General features: G+C 50.9%; 1 protein-coding gene across 2 annotated transcripts in view; it reads left to right on the top strand.

Moving 5' to 3' along the window:
- The window catches only part of LOC144736816 (uncharacterized), a 674279-nt gene that overhangs the window by 259605 nt on the left and 391934 nt on the right, over nucleotides 1–22740 (top strand). For both annotated transcript variants that reach the window (XM_078619463.1, XM_078619471.1), the window contains one exon: nucleotides 5687–5809. In XM_078619463.1, coding sequence (XP_078475589.1) covers nucleotides 5687–5809 — 123 coding nt within the window. The remainder of the gene's footprint in view (nucleotides 1–5686; nucleotides 5810–22740) is intronic.

Below are 22740 nucleotides of genomic sequence, written 5' to 3'. Positions count from 1 at the left end.
GCCACATGGTCAGTGCGGACCACGAAGTCCCTGCCATTAAGGAAGGGCCTGTATTGCTGTATAAAACAGAACATTGGCAGCAGCTCTCTCTGGGTAACACAATACCGCTGGTCAGCCAGTGACAGAACACGACTACCATAAGCGATTACCCTCTCGACTCCATTCTTTACTTGAGACAGGACAGCCCCTATACCCAGATCATTCACGTCCATGTCTAGGATGAAGGGCAGAGAAAAATGGAGTGGCAGTCACGTGGTGTGACAAACATAACCTCTTCCTCTTCTCCCCATTTGAACTTCTGTTTTTTGGCAGTCAATACATTCAAGGACTTTGCAACGGTCGCGAGTCATGGAACGAAGTGTCGATAATAGGACTCGATCCCGAGAAAACTGTACACCTCACCCACAGACTTTGGGGTTGGCCAATCCCGCACACACGCCATTTTGTCGGGGTCTGTCGCTATTCCAGACGCGCTCACAATGTGTCCCAAGTACCGTACAGAGGATTGCAATCAATTACATTTAGTGCGCTTCAATTTCAAATTAGCAGAGCGTACCCTCGATAACACCGTACGCGATCATTGCACATGCTCCTCGAATGTGCGACCAAACACGATCACACCATCCAAATAAATGAGGCACGATTTCCATTGCAGTCCTGCCAGAACCAACTCCATGAGCCTCTTGAACGTGGCAGGCACCGAATGCAAACGCATAGGGAAACAATTAAACTGATACAGTCTGTGAGGCATACGGAACTCAGTTTTTGGTTTATATGACTCATCCAAGGGTAGTTGCCAAAACCCGGGCAGCAAATCTAGCATAGAAAAAAAATTAGCACCCAACAATGCATCCAACGAATCGTCCATTCGCAGAAGCGGGAATGCATCAGACACCGATACTTTGTTCAGAATACGGAAGTCAACACAGAACCTTAGACTACCGTCTGACTTTTTCACCAGCACCACAGGGGTACCCCAAGGACTGGTAGATGGCGAGATTATATCCGCTGCCAACATATTGTCTGCTGACTGTTTCACATGTTCCTTCTCTACCGGACTCATCCGATATGAGTTCTGGCCGAATAGGGGCTTCGTCTCCCGTATTAATGTGGTGCTGCAATAGAGAAATACGACCAATGTCGAACTTGCCCTTATTGAAAACATCTGAAAACTGCCGGAATGACTTCAATTCGCCCAGTTATCCCTTAGACAAATTAGGATTCTCGTCACAAAGGGTTTCTGCCCATGTTTCATCTGACTCGGCTTTCTCCTCCACCTCTCCCACGATATCTGTCGCTGCTGGGTCTCCCGCCTCACAACACGCAGGCATCGCATGAGCCAACACGGTACCCACTTGGACCACAGCTGTCCTTCCTCCCACATTTAACACTTTCAGAAACAGCTCTTGGTTTGCTCTTAGAATTGTCTGCACACCCACCAGCGCAAGCCCGTGGGTCGCTCTGTTGGACGGCATCAGGAGAACTGCCACATCTGGATCGGCCGACTGCAACCGCTTGCGGTACCGCAAGAAAACCAACATTTGCATTCCTGGTGGGATCTCTACCAATTCCCTCACCAAGCCTGAATCACGACGTTTGCATCCACTTTCCTTCCAACAGAATCCAAGAAAAATAACCACTGCCCTGATTCCATCTCTATACACCTCTGATCCATCAAAAATTTGAGTGGCATTCTATTCAAAAAGTCGGCGCCCAACAGGCAGGGGACAGCCATATTTTTTAAATAAAAACGGGCCATGACATCGCAATCCCTCCAATCCTTACACACACTTCAACCTGGCCCACGATCCCCATGCTTCCTCCATTAGCCACCATACATGCGCTCACAACCGATGTCACGCAGCGGTATTTCGATGGCAGCATGCCATATATCAATTCCGACATAATGGTGGGCGATGCGACAGTGTCAATTAAGACATGCACCTCTATCCCATCAATGGAGCTGGCCTCTGCGGACGTGCCTGCGGCAGCCGCCTACCTCCTCCATTGAATGCCCGACTTGGGCCATCCGCCTAGAGTCGAAACCCACCGTTCAACCGCGACCGACGCAACCGACACGACTGATGCGACCGAAGTATGCAAGATGATAATGGAGCCCGGAGGACATGACTGCCTAGATGTGTGAGGTGATGGTTTGGGCCGGGTATCTGTAGTGTCGTGACCCGCCTGCCATAGTTGTGCAGTGGCCGTTGGCGAGAAGATAGATGCTGGCGACGTCATAGTCTGGGCGTCGCTCCGACATCCCTGCACGATGTGCCCCGGTTGACCGCACTTGAAGCAGGAAATGGCGGGCCCTCGTTGCAGAGCCGTCACCTCCCCCCTTGGTCACCATCCTTGAGGCCGTCGCGAAGTCTCTCCCCAACATTGGGCCACCCGTGTACCGCCGCCGTCACCTCCTCCCCCAGCTTTGGATCCTCCTCCATTGACGTCGCTGCACTTTCCGCTGACCGGGCTGTTGAGGCCCCACCCAACATCGGATCACCCGACCATGCCACCACACGAGGCCGCCGGTTCATCCCCTCATTGCCTGCAGGCATCGGGCCGCCCACAGGGAGGTCTGCACCTCCTCCTCCACAATTGGCAACACGACCCCCATATATTGCACCAACACCAGCATTTTCTCCATCACCAGAGAATCCAGCGCCGTCTCGTTCAGCTGCGGGTACACTACCTGGCCCATCACCATCAACGCACTGCGATAAGCGAGGGGCGTTTCAGCCTCCTCTCGCTTTCACTGCAGGAACTTCTTCCACGTACTTGACAGGGGATCGAACACGGCCGCCATTTTACCATTCGCCTCTTGTAGCATAGCCCTTCGCTCCTTCAGCACAGCTCGGAACACCTCGAGGGCATCGTCGTCAAGGGTGGTAGGCAAGGCTCTCAGCGCTTCCTATTCTGACCATCCCATGGTTTGATACTCTGCCTCGAACCTTCGGGTAAAAGCGCCCCAGTCGCCTCCTGCTGCTACGAATTATTTCCCGCGCTGCCGGAGCTGTAATTTAGTTATCTTGCGAAATGGCGGCCGTCGATTGAGCGGTTTCTACCACAGGGACTCCCACTATGCTCTCCGCTGCTCCTCCTCTCGCCGCAGCTGTGGCAAGTTGCACAGTGAGCTGCGAGACCACTGCTACAGCCGGTCCAGCCATCCTGTTACCTCTTTCCATTCTTTATTTATTTGTTGCTGTTGGGCGGCCTCTTCCTCGTTACCACTGCTGCTCCCTCTTCGCCTGTGGAGCTGCTCACCCGGTCCCCGCCACCCGGGGCTGCTGCAGGGGGGTCTCTTCCCCATCCGAAGTCGTCGGTGAGTTATTCTTGCAGGCCATGTCATGGCATAATAACACCCCACTTCTAACACCAGTTGTAATGACGACTTGAAACGCTTCTTATGAGATGGCACTTTATTGAAGACACGTTCACTTGACATCATGCGGAGAACCCACTGCAACAGCCCCGAGTCTCCCGCGCATCTCCCTTATATACCAACCAAGGCCACTCCCATCTTCTGGATAATTCTTGCTGACTCTGGATGCTCGCTCCACTGGCAGACTCTGCCGTCCTCTTCTGCCACCTGACCACGCTCCCTTCTCGATCATTCCCGTAGCCACCGGTCCCTTCGCACTCGCAACTTATACCCCTGTCATTACCTCCTGTGGCTACTAGTGCATTCGCACTGTAGACTGACTCTCCTGTCATTACCTCCCATGGCCACTAGTGCACTCAAAGCGCATGTAGGCTCTGCTGTCATTACACATGTGTAATGCGGGCGTAAGCGACCTTCCGGATGTGACGTCACGGGGGGGTGGAGTCATGTGACGTGGGAGGAAGGTTCGGGTCCTTAAGCGGGTAAACCGGAAGGAGAAGGCAGTCGGGTTGTGAATGGAAAAGGGTGAGGCCACGCGGCCGAACGAGAGGAGGGGGGCCCCGTCGGCCATCGGGAGCCAACCCCGGGGACAGTAGGGAGCTACTGGGTGGTGTGAAGCTGCAGAGAGTACAGCCAGTAAGGCTGTGTGTTAGAGGCAGCGGAGTGGCTGCCAGGAGTTGCAGGAGCGACGAAGAGGGAGACAGCACGAGGCTGTCAGAGCTGCGGAGTGACCGAGAGAGAGAGGAGCTGCAGCGAGTACAGCCAGGGGGGGCTGTGTGAGAGTAACAGCAGCGGGGCTGCTGTGGTGCTACGGGAGCGACAAAGGCCAGCAGCGGGGCTGCTGGTGGTGACTGGAGCGACATCGGAGTCAGCACTGTGGGGACTGAACAAATAGGAGACAGCCGTGTGGGAAATATAGTACGAACCAAATAAAGGACACTGAGCCAGACATCGTGGTCAAGTCTTTTATTACACATGTATTCTATGTGTGGGAGGAAATCTTGGAAATGTACATTAACTTATATGCATTTAAGAATATGCTATGTTGGTATTTGTATGTAGTGTGTATTAATTCATCATTAACATTCAACTGCTGAACCTATTGCTGAACTAAAAAATAGAATATAATTCACCATTCATTCAACCTTTATTTATTTAAGAAACACTAAATTATTAAATTGTTGGTTTAGTCATTCGTGCATTCATTCAATTACGAATTACAGCCCATAGCTTCATGCGCAAACCTTTTTTTTCTGTGTACATCCATGCGTTCTTGGTGGAACCCTTGTCTTCTTGACTGCTTTCCTTCATACATCCTTGTGAAGCATGCAGACAAGCGTTCACACAGGAAGACTTGTGTGGAATTTTATCTTCCTGGGTGGAATCTTATTTCTGTGTGAATTACCATGTTCTTCTGTGAACCCTGTCTTCCTTTGTAAAGCCTTGCCTTCTCATGCATCTTCTCAGATGCATTCCATTTCCTGGCTGCCAAGCCATCATTATTCTTGACCAAGGACCATTGTCCTTCAAACGACAATGTTCTTCCTAACCTGAATTTATTTTTTTAGCAATTTCCAGGATGTCATTAACCTGTGAATCTTGACTTAAAGCTTTCGTGACTGCCAGAATTCATACTCTTTGGGTCTTTCGGTAAAGTTACGTAGATATTATTTTATCATTTTTCTATCTACGTGACTTTACCAAAAAACTCAAAGAGTATAACCTGTGAATTTTATTTTATTCATGTGTTCCTGTTTTTTTTATCTCAATGCAATTTTAATTATCAGTGTACATCTCTTGATGCTTCTTTGCACACTTTTACTATAAGGCAGGTTTATGCTGCTATTGCATCTGATTATTTTCACAATCTAAAATGTCATAACAAACAGCTAAATAATAAAACGTTTAGTGATGTGGGGGCTTAAATTTTACATGACGGAATGTTTATAGACATATCATATGTTCATCTACTTGGTTCTTTCGGTAAAGTCACGTAGAAGGGAAGTAATAAAATAATAAAAATAAAACTTAATAAAATAATTCTCACGATGTTTCGGCCACAACGCAAGCAGCCGTCCTCAGGTGAATACAGGTCTGTCGGGGAGACAGCGTCTGAATGAAACACCACCACGCTTGGAGCGTCTATTTAAGCTGGGTTGGAAGGGGGGGGGGGAAGTGCGCTCTGCAGTCACAAAAGATTTAAATCGAAATATCATATGTTAATCACAACAAAATATGCTATTGAAATAATAATATTTTACCATCTATGAAGGTTGCTGTTTGATAAGTCGCATTGTCTCACAGAGCTGTTCATGAAGTTGCTGACGTCTGTCTCCCCGGATGCCTCCAACGTCCCGGATTCTCTATGGAAACCCATGGAGTGGGGCACAAAAAACGTGCTGGCTTACATTCAAAGCTCAGATCCTGGTGAGTGCCTTCCTCTGAGTCACACGCCTCTGCAGATCCAGCAGGTTCCTGTATCACCAATCTAACGCCTTGATTCAGTCCGTGGAACATGTGTCCATGCTGAGGAATCTTCATTTGTACAAACTCACAGCGAGCAGACTCAGTGTGCTGTTGGGTATGACATGGTTATTGATTACAGCGTATGAATGTAATGCACTTTAATAATTGTATGTACAATATATTCACAGTCGTGTGTGTGAGTAATGTCTATATCGGTGATGCTCACATAGTGAGCACGTGACTTTTTCATAGAGGAGAGGGTGAGACTGCTACCAGTGGGAGGGCTCCACACCTCGACAGAGCCACTCCAGAGCAGCTGATGCAGCAGAGTCCTGCAGTTCCTTTCATCACCTGGGTGAGGTTACTATATCTTTCATGGGTTCATACAGTAACTAATACTTGGTGCAGACTTCTCAACAAACAAGGCTGCATCATCAGCGTAGTTGAGGTCAGGTAAGTGGTGCCGGCAAATTCTCAATCCAAGATCATGGGTCTCGTTTTCAAAGATCCAGTCAACGCCCAACAGACAAGCACCGTTGTGAGGACACATCCTGGACGTATCCCAGATGTGGTCTCAAAATGTTAGCAAATGTCTGGACCCAACACGAACCCTTGCACTTTTGCCTACATCTAGATTTTCACAAGGTCCATCAGGATGCTGGTGACCCCAATTCCTCGTAAGGCAGACCAGAGAGTGAATAGATCCACAGAGTCAAAAACTGCCTTCAAATCAATGTAAGCGACACGCAATGGGTGGTCAAACTCAGGGTGCAATTATGCAAGTAGGTGGAGTACAGCATCCATCGTAGATCAACTGGCTGTGAATCCTGATTGCTATGGGTGATGGTGTTTTGTCAGGAGTGGTTGCAGCGTGCCTAGAATTACGTGTGCAAAAACCTTTCCCAGCACTGAAAGTAGTGATAGAGGTCTATAATTGCAGCATGCCGTAAAGGATCCTTTGTACGTAAAAACAATTATACTGTCTTCTAGATTTGAAGCTTTCGTGACTGCAAGGATTTTTTTCGGTAAAGTCACGTAGGTAAAAATGTTTTAAATTAATAAAAGTAAAATAAGAAAGTAAAATCAAAATAAAATAAAAATCACGACGTTTCGGAGGCAACGCAAGCCTCCGTCTTCAGGTGGAACCGTCACAGCATGATAGCTGTATCAAGATATCAAGATACAGCTATCGTGCTGTGACGGTTCCACCTGAAGACGGAGGCTTGTGTTGCCTCCGAAACGTCGTGATTTTTTTTTATTTAACTTTTTTATTTTACTTTTATTAAATTTAATTTTTTACCTACGTGACTTTACCGAAAAAACCTAAGAATATGAATAATTATACTGTCTCTCTAATTAGCAGGTATCTTGCCAGACATCCAGATCTTGATGCAGAACCGATGCAGAGCACATTTCAACAGTCCTGGAGAAATACCATCTAGCCTGCTTTGCTGTTTTTAAGCTTCATATGATGGCTTGCTGAAAATTGTGCGACAATCAGGCAGTGTTCAGTGTTAACAGGTGCCTCTGCTCCATCGAAAACCCGGTATGACTTAAAGATGGCTCTGTCCTTGTTCAGGATATGGTCTATTTTATTAGTTGTGTGACTATCCTTTGAGATCCAAGTTTGTATATGGATGTTCAGTCGATGATACCATGAGCCGACAATAGTAAGGCCCTCAGATGAGCAGACGGACAGAAGACTAGCAGTGTTGTTATTCAGAATTCTGGGGCCAAAAGGCCATTTGGCATATTCAAAGCCACTGTGGTTGATGCCTGTAATTATATTCAAATCTCGAAGGAACATGATTGTATTATGCCTTACGATAGAAAGCAACGAGACAATTAATTGATCATAGAAATTCTATACATAACCACTTCTGTACATAACTCATGCCATTTAAACACTGTCACCCTCACACCCCACCATCTAGTACAGGCACAATAGAAGGCTCTTCGATGCCTGGGTGAGGGAAGGGAATCTCTATTAGTCATCCATGTTATGTGTAGGGGTGTTAGAGAGAGAGCTCGTTATGCATGGCAGCCTATGGTAAACAAACACAGTAGGCGGGGCTACATGTGTGCACGAGCAGGTGCCCTCTGCGACGTCCGCGCCAGACACCCTGGGGGGTCGATTCGGTCATTATGATCCCCCGGGGCCCCACCCCTCAGGGAGGGGTTGGGTATAAAAGGGGAATGTATCGAAGGGCTCGGGAGTGTTGTGTTAGCTAAGAAGAGAAGACGAAAGACGTCCTAGATAGAGCCCTGGTCTCCCCCTGGCACGCCGTCCTTATCAGGACCGCGCAGGCTCGAGCCAGTGGCGTGGTACCAGAGCCAGAGCCAGTGCTGGTCTGGACTCTGGGTACCGGGCCCGACTGACCAGTGTCGGGCCAAGATAGCCTCCCCTAGCCCATTAGAGGAGGACTCAGAGGCAGGCTAGGGTTAGCCTAGAGGTGTGTCCTCAGATAGACGGGTGAGGGGGCCGATACCCCCTCAGTGTGTATGTCACAACGTGTGGTGTTAAATAAACAAGTGTGCCTCCAACTCCGGTGTGAACGAGTCATAAGCGTTACTACATCTGGCGTCAGAAGTGAAACAAAGTACGAACATGGATACACGCCGGACGACTCGAGTCGGGGTACCAGAGGCAGAAGACACCACTGCAGTCGGAGGGCCCGAGACGGCTGAAGATGCCATCGACCAGCCGGGGCGGGGCTCATCCACGCCACAGCAGCTGGAGGAAGGGGAGCCGTCGATGGAGGGGCTGAGGGAGGCGCACGCGAAGCTGACCGAGCTGCTGTACGCCGCAGCCGCCATGCTCGACACCATCACGCAGCTGGGGGCTGCGGGACCGCCACGGGGCAACGGCAGCCGACGATCACAGCGCCTTCCCGCCATTTCCACGGAGCAACATTTTGAAACTCCCGCCATCGCCGCAGCTGCTGTTGAGGGCGTGGCCGCTCTAAGCATCGCGTCCAACGGCGGGAGTACAGTACCTGCCGCGTCACCACCAACGGGCGGAACGTCACCACGGGTGCGACCGGCGATGCCATCGCTGGTTCGTGCCGACGCTGACTTGAGTGAAGCGGACGAGGGAGTGCGTTCTTCCTCTGCAGCCGCTGCCTTACATCAGCGGCTACCTCCACTCAAGGAATTTGTGGGCGAGGATGGCGACTGGGGCGGCTTCCAGCGGCGCTTCCTCGCTCACCAGGAGATGGCACAGTGGACAGACGCCGAGGCTCTCCGCGCGCTGCCAGCACTTCTCGACAGCGACGCCCTCGCCACTCTAACATCGGCTTCGAAGGAGAGGCGCTCCACGCTGCGGAAGGCGATGCAGGTGCTGTCGGCGGTATATGGTCCACCATCGGACTGTCGCCAACTCTTTTACGATCGCCAGCGGGGGACGAAGGAGTCGCCCCTGGCGTACCGCACAAGCCTCCTGGCACTGGCGAAGGAGGCCTTTCCACGAATGGATGACGAGGGTGTCGACGCCATGGTGACAGAGAAGATACTTTTGCTGGCGGACGACTTAGACATCGTCATTGTCGCACAGGACGATGCAGAGATGTGCTCCCTCCAAGCGGCCCGTCTTCTCCACGCAAACCTGTCCTCTCAACGACGGAAGGCCAGCAAGGCGGCGAGCGGGCGTGCCGTCGCTGCAGCCACCCTCCCGGCGGAAGAGGTTTGCGCCATCGACCATCAACGGCAGCATGGAGCGGGAGTACGGGAGGACCGGGCCGGTTCAAGCCGTCTACAACATCCATCGTCGTCACCAGCGCTTCCACGCTGTTACAACTGCGGCATCCGGGGCCACGTCGCCTCGGGGTGCCGCTCTCCTGGGCAGCGCAGGACGACACCTCAACGGGACGCCGGCCCTCGTCACAAGCTCCACCATCATAATCCGGCGAGTCGCGGCACCCCTCATGCTTGGCCCACGCACACGCCCGTCACACACTCAAACACCGCAGCGAAGGGGGGGCCAATATCGCGTACCATGGCACCAACACGCACCGCTCTGGGTACTCAGATTGAACCCAGCCAGTGGTCCGTGTTGGCCCATCGGGTTGTAGCCGCGTCGTCAGGGTCGTCGGCCGTTGTGGGCCACATCGATGGGGTCGAGGTGCGCATCCTGGTCGATACAGGAGCATCGGCGACCATTATTTCGGAGTTGATTTATAACATTCTCCCTGCCCAAAGCCGTCCTTTGATGCCTGTTAACGTGCCATTCTTTGCTGCTAACGGGGGTTCACTTGGCATCATCGGACAAATTCGTGCCCAAATTTGTGTCGGGGATATTAAATTGTCTGGGCCGATTTTTGTTTCCTCCTCGCTGGCGGTTCCGTGCCTGCTGGGGACGGACTTCCTGGCCAAAATGCCGATTAGGATATTAATCGACCAGGGATGCATTGAGCTCCCATCGGGCCGACGCATGGCGTTTCTGCCATCCCCCGCTACGAGCCGGACGGCGTTCGCGACGGTGCCGGCGTTCGTAGATAGAACGGTGCGCGTTCCTCCGGGGGCGCAAATGTTGATTCCTTTGAAACTTCGGCGGCCCTTCGCTAAGGGCATTGGGGCTCAAGGGGTTCTGTTGGGACCGTCTAGGTCCGGGGTCAGTGGACCTGATTTACTCCCGGCCCAGACCATAGTGAGAGGGGAAGGAGAACCCTTCATCGCGGTCCTCAATGTGGGCTCGCAGACGGTGGTGGTCCCACAGGGGACCGTGCTTGCTCACGCAACGCCGGTGCCCTGTGAGGAACCCGTCGCGAGTCATGTCGGCGCTGTCCCTGCACCGCGACCACATTCGGACAGCGATGAAGGGTGGCTCGAGGCGCTTTGTGCGGGATCGACGGACCTGTCAAATTTAGAGCGTCAACGTCTTAAGACACTACTAAGGGAATTTTCCGACGTTTTCAGTCGGGATAAATACGATTTGGGCTGCACTAATCTGCTGCGTCACCATATTGATACGGGTGACAGCGCGCCAATACGCCAGAATCCTTTTCGGTTGAGTCCCGCCGAAAAGGACCATGTCAAATCGGCTGTTGATGACATGCTAGCCGCCGACATCATTTCTCCCTCCAACAGCCCTTGGGGAGCGCCGATCGTCCTGGTTAAGAAGCAGGACGGTTCGTTGCGGTTTTGCGTTGACTTTCGGCGCCTTAATAAAATTACGGTTGCCGACGCATACCCGCTCCCACGGATGGACGAATCGCTTGACGCCTTGGCGGGAGCGCGATTCTTCTCCACATTGGACTTACTTTCGGGATTCTGGCAGCTTCCTCTGGACGATGATTCAAAGCCTAAAACTGCTTTCCGTACTCCGCACGGCCTGTTTCAATTCAACCGGTTGCCGATGGGCTTACACTCAGCGCCGGCAACTTTCCAGCGGTTGATGGAATTGGTTTTGGCTGGATTGCAATGGGAGTCGTGCCTGATTTATTTGGATGACGTTATTGTCTTTGGCAAAACTTTTGATGAACATCTCCAGAGGTTGCGGGCGGTTTTCCTAAAGATGCGGGCTGCTAATTTGAAATTTAAGCCCCAAAAATGCCATTTGTTACGCGAGTCGGTGCGTTATTTGGGGCACATCGTGGGACGCTCAGGTATTTCTACCGATCCCGCCAAAACGCAGTGTGTAAGCTCCTGGCCGACTCCCACCTCAGTGGGAGAGGTTAGGAGTTTTATTGGGTTTGCGTCGTATTATAGACGCTTCGTCGCTAATTTTGCGACTATAGCAAAACCCCTACACGCTTTAACATCAAAAGGGGTTCGGTTCTGCTGGGGTCAGGAGGAGGAAGCTGCTTTTTGCTCCCTTCGGGACGCTTTGGTAAACGCTCCTCCCCTGATTTACCCTGATTTTTCAAAACCATTCTTGCTCGACACCGATGCGAGCAACACGGGTATTGGGGGCGTGCTCTCCCAGGTGGTTGACGGCGTGGAACGTGTGGTTGCGTACGGCAGTCGGGTGTTGTCTCCAGCGGAGCAACGATATTGTGTCACCCGTAGGGAACTGTTGGCAATTGTCCATTTCATCCAACAGTATCGCCCATATCTGTACGGTCGGCATTTCACCGTCCGCACAGATCATGCGGCACTGCAGTACGCCCTGAGGGTTCAACAGCCATCGGGACAATTGTCCCGATGGTTGGAGGTCCTCCAGGATTACGATTTCCAAACCACATACCGTAAGGGCGTTCGCCACACCAACGCGGACGCTCTGTCGCGCTTGCCAACCACCTCCGAGTGTGCATGCCTCCTGGGGTCTGGACGTTGCAGACCTCCAGGGGACACATCGGTTCCTGTCTTGGCGGCCGCCAACGACGACGATACAGTAGTTACTAATTCGATCGAACAACAGGGCAAAGATTCCCTGTTGGGGTTGCCCGTCATTGACTGGGGGCGCCTCCAGATGGAGGATGTGTCCCTCCTCGGGTGGCGACGTCGCGTTGGCGGTGCGGCGGGGGGAAAAAGAGGTGGTTCCGACGCATGGGAAATGTGCCAAGGCCTGCTGATGCATTGGGACGGGAAGTCGCGTCGACATCGGCTGGTGGTCCCTACTGGGTTGCGGGGCAGGGTGGTATGGGCCGCTCATGAGCGCCTCCTACACCTGGGGACCCAAAAGACTCTCGCCTTGCTGCAACTTGATTTTTATTGGCCTGGCATGACGAGGGATGTTGGGGATTTGTTGGGATCATGCCCTCGATGTGCACAACGCAAACCGCCGGCACGGGAGTCTAACCCGCCCTTGCAATCGATCAAAGTGTCCAGGATAAACGAGCTGGTCGCTCTGGACATTTTGGGACCATTCCCCGCCACCCCCAGGGGGAATAGATATTTGTTGACTGGTGTCGAGTATTTTACACGCTGGCCTATGGCCTGGCCTCTGGCCAACCAGTCGGCAGCAGCCATCGTGGAGGCCTTTGTTCAGGGTTATGTCCTGGACAAAGGTGCTCCGGAGAGGCTGCTGACCGACCAGGGCAGAAATTTTTCCGGTAAACTACTCAGACAAGTCTGTGATCTCCTGGGCACAAAGAAAATTCGGACCTCCCCATATCACCCACAAACTGACGGGATGGTCGAACGGTTGCATCGCACCATCACGTCCATGTTATCACAACAAGTTTCGGACTCGCAAACGGATTGGGACCTACAAATTCAGGGGGTCTTGGCGGCGTACCGGATGGCACCCCATGCAGCTACGGGGTTTTCTCCCTTTTACCTCATGTACGGCCGAGAACCAGACCCGCCTGTTCGTGCCCAGTTGCAGATCCCCGTGCCGCAGGGAAAAACTAATCTGGCTGACCACGTTAAATTTAATCTGGACAAATTGACCGAGGCACGGGATGCTGCAATGCAAAACTCTGACCTCCGTCAGAAGGCGAATGAGCGCCTCAGATTGAGTCGAGTGCACATGCTGCAGTGGAAGCCGGGGGACAAGGCATGGCTGCACTGCCCCCAGGTGCCACTGGCAACCTCCTTTAAACTGGTGCGGCCGTGGCGGGGCCCTGTGGAAGTGGTGGAGGTGTTACGACCGCAGTGCGTGCGCATCAAGTGGGGGAAGCGGCGATGGTTCGTGCACCCCTCTAGGTTAAAACCCTTCTCTGCGGTACACAATCACACTTCACACGCGCGTGGCCAAGCATGTGGGGGGTCGGCCGACTCGCTGGGTCCGTCTCCGTCGCTCTCACCTAATGCCTTGCCGGCTTTGCCACCTTCAGGTGCATCAGGAGTGACGGGCTCACGCCCAATCACCCCTCCTGCGGATACCGAGGGTCACGCGGAGTCGGATGAATGCTCACCCCAAGACGGACAATTGCCACCTGATGGTCCGCCACGCGCGGTTACCCCGTGTGAGGGGCCCGCTGCAAGGACGCGCGCTAAAATGCGCAAACTGTTGTGAGGCCGGAAAATGTGTACATAGCTGTTGTGTTCATTGGATGTTGTGTGGGTGGTGTGTTCCCCACTCCTCGGATGTACATATGTTGGCTTCACCGTGTGTTGTGTGTGCGTGGTGGGTTCCCTGCTGATTGTATATAGGCTGTTTTTTTTACGGAATTCGTATTTATTCGGGGGGGGGTGCGACGGGTTGTTTTCTCATCTTGCTGTTGCGTTCTTGTTCTGGTTCCTGTTATTGTTCAAAAATAGTGAGGCACACGCGCGGTCAGGGGGTGAAGGCACCTTTATTGTCAAATTTTTGTATGTTGGCAGCCGGGACGGCTGCATGCTATGCGGGGGGGAGTGATGTAGGGGTGTTAGAGAGAGAGCCCGTTATGCATGGCAGCCTATGGTAAACAAACACAGTAGGCGGGGCTACATGTGTGCACGAGCAGGTGCCCTCTGCGACGTCCGCGCCAGACACCCTGGGGGGTCGATTCGGTCATTATGATCCCCCGGGGCCCCACCCCTCAGGGAGGGGTTGGGTATAAAAGGGGAATGTATCGAAGGGCTCGGGAGTGTTGTGTTAGCTAAGAAGAGAAGACGAAAGACGTCCTAGATAGAGCCCTGGTCTCCCCCTGGCACGCCGTCCTTATCAGGACCGCGCAGGCTCGAGCCAGTGGCGTGGTACCAGAGCCAGAGCCAGTGCTGGTCTGGACTCTGGGTACCGGGCCCGACTGACCAGTGTCGGGCCAAGATAGCCTCCCCTAGCCCATTAGAGGAGGACTCAGAGGCAGGCTAGGGTTAGCCTAGAGGTGTGTCCTCAGATAGACGGGTGAGGGGGCCGATACCCCCTCAGTGTGTATGTCACAACGTGTGGTGTTAAATAAACAAGTGTGCCTCCAACTCCGGTGTGAACGAGTCATAAGCGTTACTACATATGTATGCTGATGATCTGGTAATTGCTGATCATTCTGAGAATGAGTTGGAGACTCTACGACTGAACGTGGAACATCCCACTAAGAGATGAGGCCTTACCATCAACTCCACAAAAACAAAGTACCTGCCTGGGTATCTTATGTCATGTGGCATTAGCATGGTTGGCTACATACAGTGGGAAAGAAGTTCAACATACATACAGTTGTGGAGAAAGTAGAGAATTTCCATACCTGGGCAATGTACTTACGGCCAGCTCCAGTTTGAAAGAGGTCTCACTCCAGATCAATCAAGTGGCATTTTTTCATCAGTTGCATTATGCTGTTTGGAAGCAACCTTGCGTATCGCTCCATAAAAAGATCCAGGTCTTCGCCGTAGTTATGAACTGCCTTCTCTATGCTTGTGTGGTGACTAACTCGGAGACACTAAGAGTTGGAGTTACTACTTTATTAACAAGCACCATCGGGGTTAACACTCTACAATAAGTCTGTCTATGGTCGGCGACGTTACTCAGTCAGGACAGTTGGTAGGCTGCCTGACTGGTGATGCCCCAAGATGGGGAAGATGGAGACGACGACAAGAAGGATGGTGAAGACAACGAGAAGAATGGTGGAGAACGACGAGAAGAATGGTGGAGAACGACGAGAAGAATGGTGAAGACTTCAGCAGCATGATGGGGATCCCTCTCCATACGACAGCCACGAGGTCCCCTACAGGGGCCCCTACAGGGGCCCTTCTTTCCTATCAGCATAGCCTGGCTCCGCCCCCGGCCACGCCCCCTTTGTACAACCCACCAGCGGATTCTTGATGCGCCCCTTCTGTGACTTTTCCCCTAGATCCCCCTCTGGTGTATAACATGGCATGCTGACGTTAGGGCTGCCGAAGCCAGAGATACCCTTCCCTGCCAGCAGCCAGCGCGATGCTGCTACATGAATATTATTCTATGCCACTACACTTGGAATACGTAGGCCCCTTTGAAGGAACACCTGCACTGGTTTTAAACATTCAGGCTGGCCTGCTTAGGGTCCATCCTGAGTTGAACCATACTAGATTTTGTGAGGAGCTCACAGATGTTTGAAATATCTAGACATAATCAGTGAAATCCTCTGGCAGGTGAGGCTACATTGGCTGGGTCATGTAACCTTCATGCGCAGCCAGTGCATGTGCAAGCATTTTCTATTAGGCTGGATAGAGGGGGCTTAATGAGCACGGCATGGACTGCAGAGGAGTTGGGCTGATGAGATACAGAAGGATGTGGAGCTGATTGGATTTGCCGATGTCAAAGATAGGCATCTGTGGAGGAGGCTCATGAAGGATGCTACTGCTCAGTTGGAGGAAGTCGACACTCACAACAACGAGCCACCTGGCACTCCACTAAAAACGCAGCCAGTAGGCACAGTGGGGAGCACAGATAGGGCATCTGTCGGTCATCTCGGTGAGTCAATCCATGATAATTTGGTCTGTCCCTTGACCTCTAGCCACTGAACCTTCCACACTTCATGTGGCCTCAAGGTGCACCTAGCCTGGCACAAGCGCTATGGTGTTGTCACCGCTGCTTCGTGGAAAATGCTGGTTGTTGTTTCTAGTATTGTGGTGTGTGTAGCGGTATCATGTGTATGTTCGTGTATATAGGAGTATTTTATTTTGTATGGGTATCGTGGTGTGTGTCGGAATATCGTGGTGTATTTATGGATATTGTGTGTGTGTATTAGTGTGTGTGATTGGCTGGCTGAATTACCATCTCTTGAGGAAGTACGGACGTCAATCCAGAGTCTGAGACCAGGAAAAGCACCGGTCAGAGATGATCTCACAGACTGCCCTAAATGACATAACCACTGGATGGGTTCCACATGATTGTAAGGATGCCCTAGTGGTCCACCTTTTTTACGAAGGAGGACTGCACAGATTAACAACTACAGGGGCATCTCCATCCTCACATTGCCAGGAAAGGTCCTGGCAAGGATTATTCAGCATCACCTTGCCAGGCACGCTGATGAGAGGCTTGCAGTTGCCCCAATGTGGTTTCAGGCCAAGGCGGTCTTGCACAGATGCCATATTTTCTGTCCGCCTGCTACAGCAGAGGTGTAAGGAATTACAAAAGGACCTACATCTCTGCTTTGTTTTACCTAGTCAAGGTTTATCATACCATCAAAAGACCTCGGCTCTGGTCCCTGACTCTCTGCTCATAATCATGAAGAGCCTTCATGATGGTGGGCAGGCCTAGGTAAAACTACGTGGTCCGGACTCAGAGCCATTCCCTGTTCACCTTGGGGTGTGACAGTGATGTCTTCTGGGTCCCACATTATTTAACATGTTTTTCGACCACATAGTTCATGACGCCTTCTATGGCTGTACCGGAGGAATCTCCATCTGGTAGAGATACAATGGGAGACTGATGCATGCCTGGGTGTGGTCATTGGATGGCACCCTATTGGTCCGCCGTGTTATGTATGCTGATGAGCTGGTGATTGGTGCTCATTCAGAGGAGGAGGTAGAGGTGCTGCTTCTGAACCTGGAATGTGCCACTAAGAGGTGGGGTATTACCATTAGCCTCACCAAAACCAAGTACCTGCCTGGGTAGTTTGTGCCATCAAACACTCCACCCCCTCAACTCCTCATTGGTGATGGAGCAGTTGTGGTGTAAGTGGAGAGTTTTCTATACATGGGCAGTGTGCTCATGACCAGCTCTGGTTTGACAGCAGTGGTATCACTCCGAATCAGTCCAGCGGCTTTATCTTTTAATCGGCTTTGTAACACTGTGTGGAAGCTACCTGGTCTGTCGCTCCACACAAAGCTTGGGGTCTTCTCAGCCATGGTCATGCCCTCCCTTATCTATGCTTGCAAAACATGGACCCCCCTAATGGAACATCTTCGCCAGTTAGAAACATTTAGGCTGGCTAGCTTACGATCCATCCTGGGTTTAATCAGGCTGGATTGGGTGTGGAACTCACATATCCTTGAAAGATCTGGACAAAGTCCCATCGGTGAGCTCCTCCAGCAAGGCTGCGTTGGCTGTTTCATGTAGACCGCATGCCCAGCCACCGCATTCCTAAACAGCTTTTGATCAGCCGGATATAGGGGGCTAATTGGGCTTGGCACGGCCTAGAGAAGAGATGGAGTGATGTGGTACAAGAGGATGTGGAGCTGGGTGGGCTTAGCGATGACTGGTACCAGCAGTGTCAAGATCGGCCTCTGTGGAGGAGGCTCGTTAAGGATGCTACTGGGCAGTTGTTGTATATGTCGGGTTTATTATAAAAAATTATAAAAATAATACAAATGAATTGAAGATTGAAAAAATGCGCAATTATCGGGAATCATGCCAAATTATAAAATTATGTGCATAAATTAAGCTAAATACAGAGATAATCGTATTAATTTATGCGAATTTATGTGATTATGCTTATGTAGGCAGTTATGATAATTAGGCTTCGCTTCGTTGTCTAGGGTCGTATTATCAATCGGGATGATGCAATTCTTCTTCTTGCTTCTTGCTTAAACATTTACTGATTATATCTTAGTGTGTTTATGCCAGGTCTCCAAATTCAAATCTCAACGCAGGATACAGTTCTTATGAATAAGATTGTTACGCATGAACTCAGGAAGGAAGCACTCAGACTCTTCTGTGTTAAACAATTTAAATTCTAAACAAAAACGTAACACTCTAATATGCGAACTCTCATGCTTGGAATTATCCACAGTATCATCGGGGAAATTTCCCTCATTGAGCAGTACATTTAACCATCAATGATTGCGTTGTTTCACTGGGCAACCAAACAATTGATTAATTCCTCCGAGTACGCGAACATATACGGCGATAGGAAAAGTCCTTAAAACATGCATGCGACGATATTCATACGACAGGCAATAAAAATCTAATTATTATATCCCGAAGGTAAAAGTACACGTCAATAGATTCATCGGCAAGATTATATAATTAACGAAATGTTTTGAGACAATGGTGTGCGGCGGTGGCTAAGCTTCAATTAATTTGTGGGCAAGATTTGGTGTTCAAAAGAAAGGTTTAACACAATATTCTCCTTGTGAGCGTGTAGATTTGTAACGAAGGTTTCAAAAGTTTAGTTTGCATCGATGCATTTATTGGTAATTTTAGGAGATAAAACATTTTTTTACAAAAAAATGACGACTAATGTACTTATAAACGACCGCATTCTTATCACTTTATGAGCAGCGATGCCTTCACGACCAGTTAATGGTTCATGTGTGGGTGTGTGTGATTGTCCCCTTTGATACATTCTTTGTGTTAAGCAGAGGCCGGGAGCTGTGTCGTGAGCTTGTGAGGGTGGGGGAAGGGCATACAAACAATGGCTTTTCTCCCTCGCGCGGGCGTGTCTGCAGTTAGCCGCCGGCTCTCTCTCCGCTGCGAGATGAGCTGCGTCGGCACGGTGCTCGCCATCGGCGGTGCGCGATGATTCAGTCGTCAGATCGTGCGCTGCTGGATGTCTTGGTTCCCAGCTGGTGCAGGTCGGTGTGTAGTCGAACACACGGTGCATTCGATGGCGCTCTCCTCTTCCTCAAGGGCAGCCGGTCAGGCTCATTCCCCTGCTGGATGACGGGTCGACACGACGCTCGCCACTTGTCCGCTGGCAGCTGACACCCTTTGCTCGGTGGCGCTCGGTGGCGCTGCTCACTGCTCCGTTCTCTCTCTGGCGATGCTCGATGCTCTCGTTCGCTGGTGACCGGCACCAATGTCTGATGCTGCTGGTCCTGTGCCATGCTCGCTTGGTCGATGCTTGACGCTCTCCGCCCTTTCTCTTGGCTGATTGCTCGTCAGCGCAACTCTGTCGGCTCATGCCGAACTCAGCTCTTAACGACACCTCGTCCCTTCTCTCTGCGAGACACGACACCCATGGTTGATGTCGGTGCCTGCTGGCAAGCTTCTGCCCCAGCTCCCTCGCGATACTGCGTCACAAGACTGCGTCGCAAGACTGACGATTTGTGAATCGTGTTTGTACTTAGAAATATATAACCCCTCCCCCCTCTCTTTCCCTTCTCACAAAGGACCCGAATTTCCTTCGATGTCGCTTGCTGTGGGGAGGGGAAGTGGTATGTGTGTCCGTGTGTGTGTTGATTTTATTGAGGTAATATAAGTTCATCAATGGAAGCGGCTTTCCCAGATTGCCTCCACGTGTGTCCTTTCAGCCCCTGCAATAATTAACCTGGGGGGGGAGGGGGTTCCCTTTCTTCCCCGCTCCCCTCCTTCCGTAGCGGTGGGTGTGACCTTCTTTGCCTGTGTGTGCAAATCTTGCTATTACGTGCGGTCGGAAGACAAAGGCGGTTGGGAGGCTCTTTTTCTATAGAATACATTACATCTTGGTTAGGTATGATTGACTTATTTCGCCCTTATTCTTCTGGATGACCCTTGGTCTAATACTTCATAATTAATATTTGGTTTGTGTTTATTCAAGATTTGTGATTTAGCATTGGTATTACCACGTATTTTCATAGGGTTTACTAACCTTCGTTCCACCGCCTGTATCCTGGGTTTGTGCTGTTTGTTCTCGAGTTATTATTATTATCTGATATCCCGAGGTTAGAGAATTCGTTTTGGCTTAAGAACATCCCTGACTGCCAGAACTCTTCTTTGACGTTTTGGTCAGGTCGCGTAGATAAAGATAAAAATAAATTACATTAGTATTAAAATAATAAATGAGAAATAATAATCCACTGATATAGATTGTAGCCTGGTTCTTAATTGGAGTGAGTGTGTGGGTTTATAATGTTCACCTAATCTTTGTCGCTAAGTTTGAACTTTTACCGTTGTTAGAAGAAACATGAGAAAAAGTTAACAAACGAAAAAAAAACGTCTGTTTCGTTATCCTTCATCCGGCGGGGGGGGGGGGGGTTCGTGTGTGGGTTGTTCTGATTTGATGACTGGCTCCTTCCTTTGCCCCGGGTTTATTATTTAATGGCATTTTACGACCTCCAGATGCTTGGTGCTTGTGTGTGTGCTGCGGTGTTAAATGTTTTGGTTTCATTATTTATTATTTAAAAAAAATATATATATATTGGCCGAATTATTATTAATATGACTTTTGGAAAAAGGCTCATATATACAACACACCCTTCAGCATCAACGGAGGGCAGATGAGCAACGCTCACAACAATGAGTGGAGGTTCTCGCAGCTAAAACAAAACAAGTTGACACAGTAGCGGGCACAGGTGATCCATCGGCCAGTTATCTCAGTCAGTAAACCCATGGTACTTGGGACTGTCCCGTGACCTCCTGCCAGTGGGCATTCAATACTTCACGTGGCCTTAACGAGCACATGTCCTTGTGCAGGCGCCGAGGTGACGTCATCGCCACTGAGTGGTGAATGACGATTGTTGCATATAGGAGTACAGACAGTCCCCAGGTTTGCGGAAGATCAGGCTTACGGAAATCTGACCTTATGGAAATGCTCCCATAAATAATGTAAAAAAAACATTTCAACTTGCGGAAATGGTTGCGTTAGTTATGTAAGCGCAAGTCGTCCAGTGCGGTGAGTCAGGGGATGAATACCGCAGAGTGACGCTAAAACGCAGGGCTGGCTGCAGCTCCCTCTACAGCCCTGCCTTTAGAACCTATGACTGCTGATGTTGACCCCGATGATCGTGTAGTGACTGACTTGGAGACATACGTTCTTGGAGGCAGTTATTTAATTAACACCTCAGACTTTATACAATACACACCCTATATGGTTACACACTCTGCTGCCACTCGCTTATACGCAACTCCACACTGGTTGCTATCCTACACACAACACTAGCCATCTGACTTGATGGTGCTATACTAAGACCGTCAACTATGACCTAGTAGCGTAATTTATCAAGTGAGGATGACAGCGACGAAGGCGGCGAGACGACAGCATTGATGGTGATGATCTTCAGCAGCAACGACAGGAATCCCACTCCAAACTACAGCCCCGAGGTCCCCTTTTGAGGCCCTTCTTATACTCTCAGCGTAGCCACGCTCCACCCCGGCCACACCTCCCTTCTAGAACCTACGAGCGAGCTCTCGACATGTCCCTTCTGTAACCTTTCCCCTAGATCCCTCTTGGGTCTATCACGTGGCCTGCTGTCAGTCAGGGCTACTACAATCTGCAGATCCCCTTACCTGCCAGCAGCCAGCGCTATGCTGCTTCGTGACCAATTCTATGTCACTACAATTGTAATGCTTGTCTCCTATCCTTCTTCCTCGTCTAGCAATACAATTATTCATAATTTACAACGATTTCCGGCTATGGGATTTTATCGTTCATTTTGGGGGGATATTTATCAGTTTCTGACATACGGATCGTTCTCAGGAACCCAACCCTTCCGTAACCCAGGGACTGTCTATGTTGTAATGCGTGTAAGGGTATCATGGTCTGTGTAGGGGTATTGTGGTGCATTTAGGGGTATCGTGGTGTGTGCAGTGGTATCGTGGTGCATGTGTAGTGAGTTCTGGAGACACTTGTAGAGGCGACCTTCGTATACAGACTAGGAACACAGCCTACGTCTAACGTGCCTGACACCGGCTATGCTCTCAGGTCTTCCGGCTATGAATTACCTAGGGGACCCGACCCAGCCAAGGTATGGGTCTCAACCACTGGCTTCCTCGGACCTGGCCCTTACAAGGACGTCAGGCCAGGAGTCCTAGGGTCTTGCCACTGGCCCACACAGAGCCTCGGCCCTTACAAGGTCAGCAGGGCTAGGGGTCCCAGGGTCCTAGGCTGGCTGGTCTTTTGGCTTCTGTCTTGGACTGGCCCTGAACCTCTGAAGAGGTCCGCTTTTATACACCTTCTCCACGAAGGGGCGGGGTCCCGGGGGATCCTGGAACACCTCGCAGACCCCTCCCGTTGGGAAGGGGCAGTGGGGGATCCCAGAACACCCTGCAGCCCCTCCTGCTTTTTGGTTGGGCAATGCAGCGACTTCCCTGCTGGTACGAGGTACCGCCGCCCTTGATGGGCCCTGTCCACTACTGCAGGTATGTGTGGCCCATCTACGGCGCTACACATGTATGAGTACCGTGGTGCGTGTATGGGTATTGTAGTTCATGTATTGGGTTGAGTTGAGGGATCTCTGAGTGATTATTTTCTCTC

This window comes from Lampetra planeri, chromosome 3 (assembly GCF_965212315.1).
Source record: "Lampetra planeri chromosome 3, kcLamPlan1.2.h2, whole genome shotgun sequence".
Taxonomy (NCBI): domain Eukaryota; kingdom Metazoa; phylum Chordata; class Hyperoartia; order Petromyzontiformes; family Petromyzontidae; genus Lampetra; species Lampetra planeri.
Note: the sequence above shows the minus strand (reverse complement) of the source record. Positions and strands in the feature narration are given on the sequence as shown.